General features: G+C 39.2%; 1 protein-coding gene across 1 annotated transcript; it reads right to left on the bottom strand.

The window, feature by feature from the left end:
• Positions 1-707: 707 nt before the first annotated feature.
• LOC126061152 (olfactory receptor 151-like) lies at positions 708-1,637 on the bottom strand. Its single transcript, XM_049857474.1, has one exon. It carries the CDS (start codon positions 1,635-1,637, stop codon positions 708-710), a length of 930 nt encoding a protein of 309 aa, XP_049713431.1.
• Positions 1,638-8,940: the final 7,303 nt, after the last annotated feature.

The following is an 8,940-nucleotide window of genomic DNA, read 5'->3' as shown; positions in this document are numbered from 1 at the left end:
AAACAGTCTTCTTCTTTGTGTTTTCTGCATGGTGGCCTTCACCTCCTTGTTATTTAGACTGTCAATTTCCAGTTTAGCATGGGGATCGCTGTGATGTAGCACGTGGAAGCCACATTCTTCTGAGCCAGTGAACTGACCTTGGATGGTTTTAAGTACATGAATGCAGCAGATCCATAGAACAATTCCATTGCTGCAAGGTGGTAATAATATTTTCTGTGTCAAAACTTAGTGGTGTTGAGTCGATTCCGACTCATAACGACCCTATAGGACAAAGTAGAACTGCCCCATAGAGTTTCCAAGGAGCGCCTGGCAGATTCGAACTGCCGACCCTTTGGTTAGCGGCCATAGCAATTACCCACTATGCCACCAGGGTTTACATTTTATGTATAGAAGGTATTAAACAATGAACGACTCTCAAACTCAATGCTTAAAGTCTAAAACTGAGCTTAAATTACAAATAAGTTAGTAAATGTTTAACAAAGGGCTCAGAATAGAGAGAATAGATTGCAAATAAAAGAAAATATGAACTTGAAAATAGCTGGTTGCAAATAGTAAGTCATGAGAGAGGGTTGGGAAGAAGAGAGGAGAATGAGGGAAGACATTCACCAACCATGTAGGGGGTTGGTGTACCTCGTCCATGGCTGGACTTTTCTCTGGTGTTTGTAACAACTTACTTTTAAAACTGAGAAAGAGTGATAATATTTGCATTAAGACAGTTTTCTTCTCAGTGTTTTCTGCATGGCATCCTTCACCTCCTTGTTCCTCAGACTATAAATAAGGGGGTTCAACATGGGGATCACTGTGGTGTAGAACACAGAGGCCACATTCTCCTGGGCCAAGGAACTGGCTCTGGAAGGTTTTAGATACATGAATGCAGTAGATCCATAGAAGATTCCCACTGCTGTAAGGTGGGAACTGCAGGTGCTGAAGGCTTTGGACCTACCCTCTGTGCTCCTGATGTGGAGGATGCTGGAGAGAATGAAGGCATAGGAGACAAGGACTGTTGAACTGGTGACTGTGATGTTGAATCCAGCCAAAAAGAAAACTGTCAGCTCAATGTCATAGGTGTTAAAGCAGGAGAGCTTCATGAGGGGGAGGATGTCACAGAAGTAATGACTGATGAGGCTCTCACAATAGGACAGTTTTAACACGAGGCCTGTCTGTATCGTTGAGCCAATGAGCCCCATGATGTAGACCACAGCCACTAGCATGGAGCAGATTTGATGGGACATAATGATGTTATAAAGCAAAGGGCTGCAGATGGCAACATAGCGGTCATAGGCCATCACTGTCAGCATGTAAGCCTCGGCAACGACAAAAACAAGGAAAAAGTAGAGCTGTGACATGCACCCTGCATAAGATATGCTGTTCTTCTCTGACACAAAGTTCACCAGCATTTTAGGAGTATTGACAGAGGAGTAGCACATATCTACAAATGACAAATTGCTGAGGAAATAGTACATAGGGATGTGAAGCTGGGAATTCAGACAAATGAGCGTGATCATGCCCAAGTTCCCCACCAAGGTGACCATGTAGATCCCTAGAAAGAGGAAGAAGAGAGGGAGCTGGAGCTCTGGCCGATTTGTTAATCCTCCTAGAATGAATTCTGTCACAGTAGAGTGATTTTCTGCAGGCATTCTCCTGGGGTTGGAAGCCTGTGGGGCTGGGAGAGAAAAGCCCCGTGAAAGGTTGTAATTCTCCTTGATGAAGCTGGTTTGGGCATTTGTCTCAAGCTTGGAGATCCTGGGCTGTTTCTATGATTGTTGGACAAATGCAGATAACACTACATTGGCCAATTAAACATTTTTCATGCATACAGTTCAGTGAGAATTATTACATCAATCATGTTGTGCAACGAACACCAATATCATTACCAAATTTTTCATCACCACAACCAGAAACTCAGTGTGTTTAAATAATGCTTCAGCTTTTCTGTCTGTCTTCTGTCTCGGGTTACTACTACTAAACTCTGATCTCTATACATTTGCCTATTCTAGGTATATTTTCCAAGTGAGCTCATTTAATACTTGTTGTTTTGTGATTGGCTTATTTCACTCAGCCTAATGTTTTCAAGGTTCATCCATGTCGTGGCATGGTTCGGAAGAATTAATATTGTGAAGATGTCAATATTATGTAATGCCATATAGAAATTCAAGACAATAATCATCAAAATTCCAATAGCCTTCTTTGCATAATTGGAAAAGCCAATCCTCAAAGTTATATAGAAATGGGACGGGTTCCAAATAGCCAAAGCTGTCCTGGAAAAGAAGAATAGGATAGGAGGACTCACACTTCGTGATCTCAAAACATATTACGGGCAGTACCCAGGTTATGAACGAGATCTGTTCATAAGTTTGTCTTTAAGTTCGATGTGCAGGTAAATCGGACAGGTGCATACAATTCATATTTAGCCTTACTTTAGTGCAAGAAAAGGCTTCAAGATTTTCTAATGATTTAAAAGCTGCATTGCAGCAAGGGGAGGTGATCATGATGAAGAATTTGTTGCAGATAGGATTTGGTTCAGTCATTTCAAAATGAGTGCAAATTTACATAACATTAAAGGGCAAGTATAAGTTGTCTGTAAGTTTGATGCTAGTAACATGGGGCTGCCTGTATAAAGCTACAGTAATCCAAACAGTGTGGCACTTGTATATGATAGACCGATAGACGATGGATTGGAATCAAGAATCCAGAGATAAGTGTACACATCTGTGGTCAATTAATCTTCCACAAGTGTGTCAAACCCAACAAATGGGGAAAGAATAGTCACTTTAATAAATGGTGTTCGGACAACTGGATTTTGACATGCAAAAGAAAGAAAGTAGACCCATACATCGCATCATATACAAAAACTAATGCAAAATGGATCAAAGACCTAAATGTATGACCTAAAACCATAAAACAACTAAAAGAAAATATAGGGGTAATGCTGTGGGATCTAGTCTTCAACAATGGATTCTTAGATATGCTACCAAACTCCCAAGGAACAAAAGGCAAAATAGATCAATGGGATCTCATCAAGATGATAAACTTCTAGATTCCTCATTGATGCACCTGCCCATCACTCCTGCTGTTTACTGGGAAGAAGACCAGCACCTGAGCAGTTCAAAGATTATGAAGATAAGAGGAAAAGGGACCAAGATCTTGAACTTCTACCACTTGGTTTTTCAAATATCCTAGACCAGTGGTTCTCAAAGCATAGTCACTGGACTAGCAGCATCGGCATCACCTGAGGCTTGTTAGAAATGCCAACTCCCACACCTTGTGCCAGACCTACTGAATCATACATCCCAGGGGTGGGGCCCAAGCCCAAAAATCTGTGCTTTAACAAACTCTACAAATGATGTTGATGCAGGCTAATGTTTGATAGCCTTTACTCTAGAAGAAAGAAGTAGTAAATTTCACATTTTGAAGTTGGAGACGGGTTTTGCTGCAGAAATGAAATTTCCCTGTCATTTATGCCATTTCCAAATATTCACTGAATGTGAGCATTTGAATACCTATCTCAAATCTATGCAGTGTCAGGGTAACATGGCAGTTGCTCCTGTATCATTGAGTGGCAAGTCAACTGCTGCATCTGAAAAATGAAGGAATTAATAATATCAATTCCTAAGGTGGTTGTAAAAATAACATGGGCGCATGCATATTTAGAAATATTTTTTTCAAATATTCAGAATGTGTAAAAATATAAGTTGTTGCTAAGTGGCTGGAATTTGTACTTTGTTTTTCTGGGGTTTGAGGGCCTAAGACAGTGGTTCTCAACACTGGCTGAAGTATTTAATAAGTATTCATGTCTGGGTCCCACCCACAGAAATTCTGATTGAATTAATTGACCTGTGGTGCAGCCTGGGTATTGCCACATAGAGTTGTCCATAGTAAGTGCTCAACCATTATTTATTATATTTTTGTTATTATAACATTAAGATCGTAATATCAAAACCATGGCACAATTATCTCACTGGTGGTGAAGTCCTCAAATGAGAGACATGTTCTCTAGGGAGCATGGATATCCATGTCTCTGAGGTGTATTTCTTAATATAAAAACTTAAATTCTCACTATTTTTAATTGTTTCTTCATATTATTACTAACCTGTGTGAAATGCTTTATAATTTACACAATTCTTTCAAAAGCCAATCTCACTAACTCCTCCCAAAACTCTTGGGTATGGGGAGAAATGTATTTAGAGCAGAATTCTAATACTTATTTTCATACTGAGAAAACAGAAGTGTTAGACATTAAATGACTTGGATTTGAACCTCAAACGTAAAGCTGTTCTCCTGTTCATGAGCTTCTTGCCTTGCCTCTAGCTGGTAGCCTTATAAATCTGCACACCTACAGCTCTGAGGCAAAGTAGTGGTTGAACATGCCTTATACTTGATCTCTTAGCATGAGCATGTTATATGAAAAGAGAGGGATGATATATATATATATATTTTAATGCTTAAAACCAAAGCTCTAAAAGTTAAGTTACCCAAGGTCATACAACCAGTAAGAGGTAGAACTGGTCTAAATCCAAGGACTTCTGAACATCAGTCTGTTTTGTCTCCAGTAATCTATGTTGCTGGAGATAACTTTGCGTAGCACATTTTTGTTATTTAGTGAAGTTATTGAATTTTGGGGGGTAGTCAGAGGAGGGATCTTATTGCTACTGTCTGATGCATTTTTTAATTACAAAGGAAATATAGGCATATTGTAGAAAATTAGAAATACAAACAAGCCAAAATGACTTATTTGCAATAAAATATAAACACTGTATTCTCACTACCCAGAGACTAACATTGGTAGTAAATATCCTTCTAGATTTTTCTATGCATATATGTATACATACATTAATAAAAACATTTTGTAATCTAATTTTTCTGTGTAGCACTTTAAAAATCCATAGCCTCACTTGATTCCTCTAATAATAATAATTCCAGTAGTAACTGTATTTCCTCATCTTACATGCAAGCAAGTCTTTTAATCCTTCGGATTGGTGTAAAGACAAGAACATGTGATTGTATTATAAGTCTTATGTGTTGAATTATTGGGGGGGTATTTAACATCATAATAACTAGTAATTTCCAGTTATTCCAATGGAGAAAGAGGTCCCTGGGTAATGCAAATGGTTAACATGCTCTGTTGCTGTCTGAGGGGTTGGTGGTTTATGTCCATCCTGAGGCACATTGGAAGATAGACTTGGTGAACTGCTTCTGAAAAATCAGCCATTCAAAGTCCTATGGTGCACAGTTGTACTCTGATACACATACCTTCATCACGAGTCAGAGTTGACTTGGTGGCAATTGGTTTTACTACAAACGAGAAGACAATTTTTTCAGATAACAATAAATTAAAAAAAATCTTACATATCCCCTTGTACCCAATCTGAGTCTCCTGAAACTCTAAAAAATGTAGAAAATGCTCTTTGAATCTACGATTACCAGAAGTCAAAACGCTTTACAAAGCAGTGCAGAGTGAACACCATTCACTCAGTGCAGAGCAGACATGAATGCCATTCCATAGAAAATCTAGTTTTGCTCAGGAATTGGTGCTGATAGGAACACAGCACACAGAAAAAAAAGCATTTAGAGATGAAGGCAAGCATGTTTTGTAAACAGACTGCATTAGAAAGAGGAGTTTAACAAGGGAAAGATTAATCCGAAGGTCTAATGGACCACAGCTACCACAACCTCCACCAGACGGAGTCCAGCACAACTAGATGGTGCCCAGCTACCACCACCAACTGCTCTGACAGGGATCACAACAGAGGGTGTTAGAGAGAGCTGAGAAAAATGTAAAAGAAAATTCTAACTCACAAAGAAAAACCAGATTACTGGCCTGACAGACTGGAGAAGCCTCAAGAGTATGGCCCCTGGAGACCCATTTAGCTTAGTAATGAAGTAACTCCTGAGGTTCACCCTTCAGCCGAAGATTAGACAGGGCCATAAAACAAAACAAGACTAAATGGGCACACCAGCCCAAGGGCAAGGGTGAGAAGGCAGGAGGGACAGGAAACTGGTAATACAGAACCCAGGGTCGAGAAGGGAGAGTGTTGACATGTTGTCAGGTTGGTAACCAGTGTCACAGAACAGTATGTGTCCTAATTGTTTAATGAGATGCTAGTTTGTTCTGTAAGCCTTCATCTAAAGCACACACACACACACACACACACACACAAAAGCAGGTTCATGGGAAAATATTTTTCTCGTACAATTATTTTAAAACTGCAATTAAATACCTGTGCTGGCAAAAAATGGAACACAGTCTCCTGAAACTTCTAGGGAAATCCTTGTTTTCAATAATCAGGAAATATCAGAAAATGAGAGAATAATACATACATATTTACATACATACAGAGTCCTGTACTTACTCAAAGGAGCAGATAGAATCTTTAAAAACGGGTCCCCAAGACTGGGAGTCTTGGGATCTTTTTACACAAATACAGGCAGAACCTCTCCTGGGAAGCAGTCACTGCAGAGACTGGGTTCCTCTCGATGGGAGCAATTAGAATCTTAATTTACACCTGTGTGAATCACTGTTTTTGTTTTTTCAGGTGTGATAATTTTCCTTTTAGCTGGGAGAGTTATTTTGCAGGTTGGAAAGCTTAGCATCTAATGGGAGTATTTTAATACTTTACCACCAACAGCCCCATCAGCATCACCACCGCCACACATCAGTCACTACCAACAACATTATCATCAGTGATGGCCACCACCATCATCAGTTACTACTATATCGTCATCAGTTATTCATCATTAGGCACAATCAACCAGATTTGAAATGTTTATTCTAAAGTGTTTTTCAAACAAATTTAAAGGTTTTACTAAAACAAACTGTATAGTTTCAGTAAAAGAATGTTAAATTTTTAAGAAATGTTACATTTCTCACCCCGGTGCTTCACCCGTAGACCGACCAGGTTGGGAGACAGGTGGCTGAAAGCATAAGAACTTAGGCTCTTGAGAACTCTTCGCTCATATATTTTCTTTCATAAAGGGGGTGTGTTCAAAAGAAATTTTCCTATTCAATAATATATTCAGTAAGATATTACTGATAATATATTGCCAATGAAGATTTTTAAATTAAGCTTATTTTGAGATAGTTGTAGATTCACATACAGTTGTAACAATACAAAGAGATTCCACATGCCCTTTACACAATTTCCCCGGAGGGCAACATCTTGCAAGGCTATAGTGCAATATCACAGCCAAGACACTGACATTGGTGCAATTCATTGATCTCATTCCTATTTTCCCAGTTTTACTTCTACTCATTTGTGTGTGTGTGTATTTAGTTCTATGCGATTTTGTCACCTGTGTAGGTTCATGTATCCACCACCACAGCTAAGAACACTTACACCAATACAAGAATCGCTCATGTTTCCTTAGTATTTTTTTTAAAAAATTTTTCTCTTTGTTTTCTAATTTTAAGAAATAAATGATTTGTTTCCCTGTTATCCTCCAAAGGTAGACAGTTATTTCCTTCAGTGTCATTATAAACTCAGTAATTTAAACTTTTTATGTGTTTCAATCTATTGCAGTTATTATCTTAAAAATTTTTTAAATTAAATTATTAACTTTTATTTTGCTTTAAGTGAAAGTTTACTATTGGAATCAGTTTCTCATATAAAAACTTATACACACATTGTTATGTGACCCTAGTTACTTTCCCTGCAATGTGACAAAACACTCCTTCTCTCCACCCTGTATTTCCGGTGTCCATTCAACCAGCTCCTGTCCCCCTCTGCCTTCTTATCTTGCCTCCAGACAGGAGGTGCCCACATAGTCTCATGTCTCTACTTGAGCTAGGAAGCACATGCCTCACCAGTATCCTGTTATGTCTTATAGTCCACTTTAATCTATGAGGAATTGGCTTTAGGAATGGTTTCAGTTTTGGGATAATAGAGAGTCCGGGGGCCATGACCTCTGGGGTCCTTCCAGTCTCAGTCAGACCATTAAGTATGGTCTTTTTACTGGAATTTGAGGTCTGCATCCCACTTTTCTCCTCCTTTATTGGGGATTCTCCATTATATTCCCTGTCAGGGCAGTGACTGGTTTCGGTCGGGCTCCATCTAGTTCTTCTGGTCTCAGGCTGATGGAGTCTCTGGTTTATGTGGCCCTTTCTGCCTCTTGGGCTTCTATTTTCCTTGCATCTCAGGTGTTCTTCATTCTCCTTTGGTCCAGGCAGGTTGAAAACACCTGATGCATCTTAGATGGCTGCTTGCTAGCTTTTAGGACCCCAGATGCCACTCACCAAAGTGGGATGCAGAAGATTTTCTTGTTATGTCAATTGACTTAGATATCCCCTGAAACCATGATCCCCAGACACCTACCTTTGCTACTCTGTCCCCCAAAGTGTTTTGTTGTCTTCCGGAAGCCTCTTAGCTTTTGGTTTAGTCCAGTTGTTCTGACTTCCCCTTTATTGTGCGTTGTCCTTCCCTTCAGCTAAAATAGTTCTTGTCTACTGTCTAATTAGTGAATACCCCTCTCCCTTCTTCGCTGCCCTTGAAACCATCAAAGACCATTTTCTTCTGTGTTTGAGCCTTTTCTTGAGTTCTTGAAATAGTGTTGTCATACAGTATTTGTCCTTTTTGAACTGACTAATTTCACGCAGCATAATGCGTTTCAGATTCCTCCACGTTATGAGATGTTTCACAGATTCATCGTTGTTCTTTATTGTTGTGTAGTATTCCATTGTATGAACATACCATAATTTGTTTTTCTAGTCATCCTTTGATGGGCACTTTGGTTGTTTCCATCTTTTTATTGTAAACAGTGCTGCAGTGAACATGAGTGTGCATATATCTATTTGTGTAAGGGCTCTTATTTCTCTAGGATATACTCCAAGGAATGGGATTGCTGGATCGCATGGTATTTCTATTTCTAGCTTTTTAAGGAAGTGCCAAATCAATTTCCAAGTTGGTCGTACCATTTTACATTCCCACCAGCAGCGTATAAGTGTTC

Source organism: Elephas maximus, chromosome 17, assembly GCF_024166365.1.
Source record: "Elephas maximus indicus isolate mEleMax1 chromosome 17, mEleMax1 primary haplotype, whole genome shotgun sequence".
NCBI classification, from domain to species: domain Eukaryota; kingdom Metazoa; phylum Chordata; class Mammalia; order Proboscidea; family Elephantidae; genus Elephas; species Elephas maximus.
This window is presented reverse-complemented; position numbering and strand designations above follow the sequence as displayed.

Excerpts from the sequence above, each read along its gene's own strand:
- LOC126061152 (XM_049857474.1), bottom strand. The coding sequence starts at position 1,637 with ATGCCTGCAGAAAATCACTCTACTGTGACAGAATTCATTCTAGGAGGA.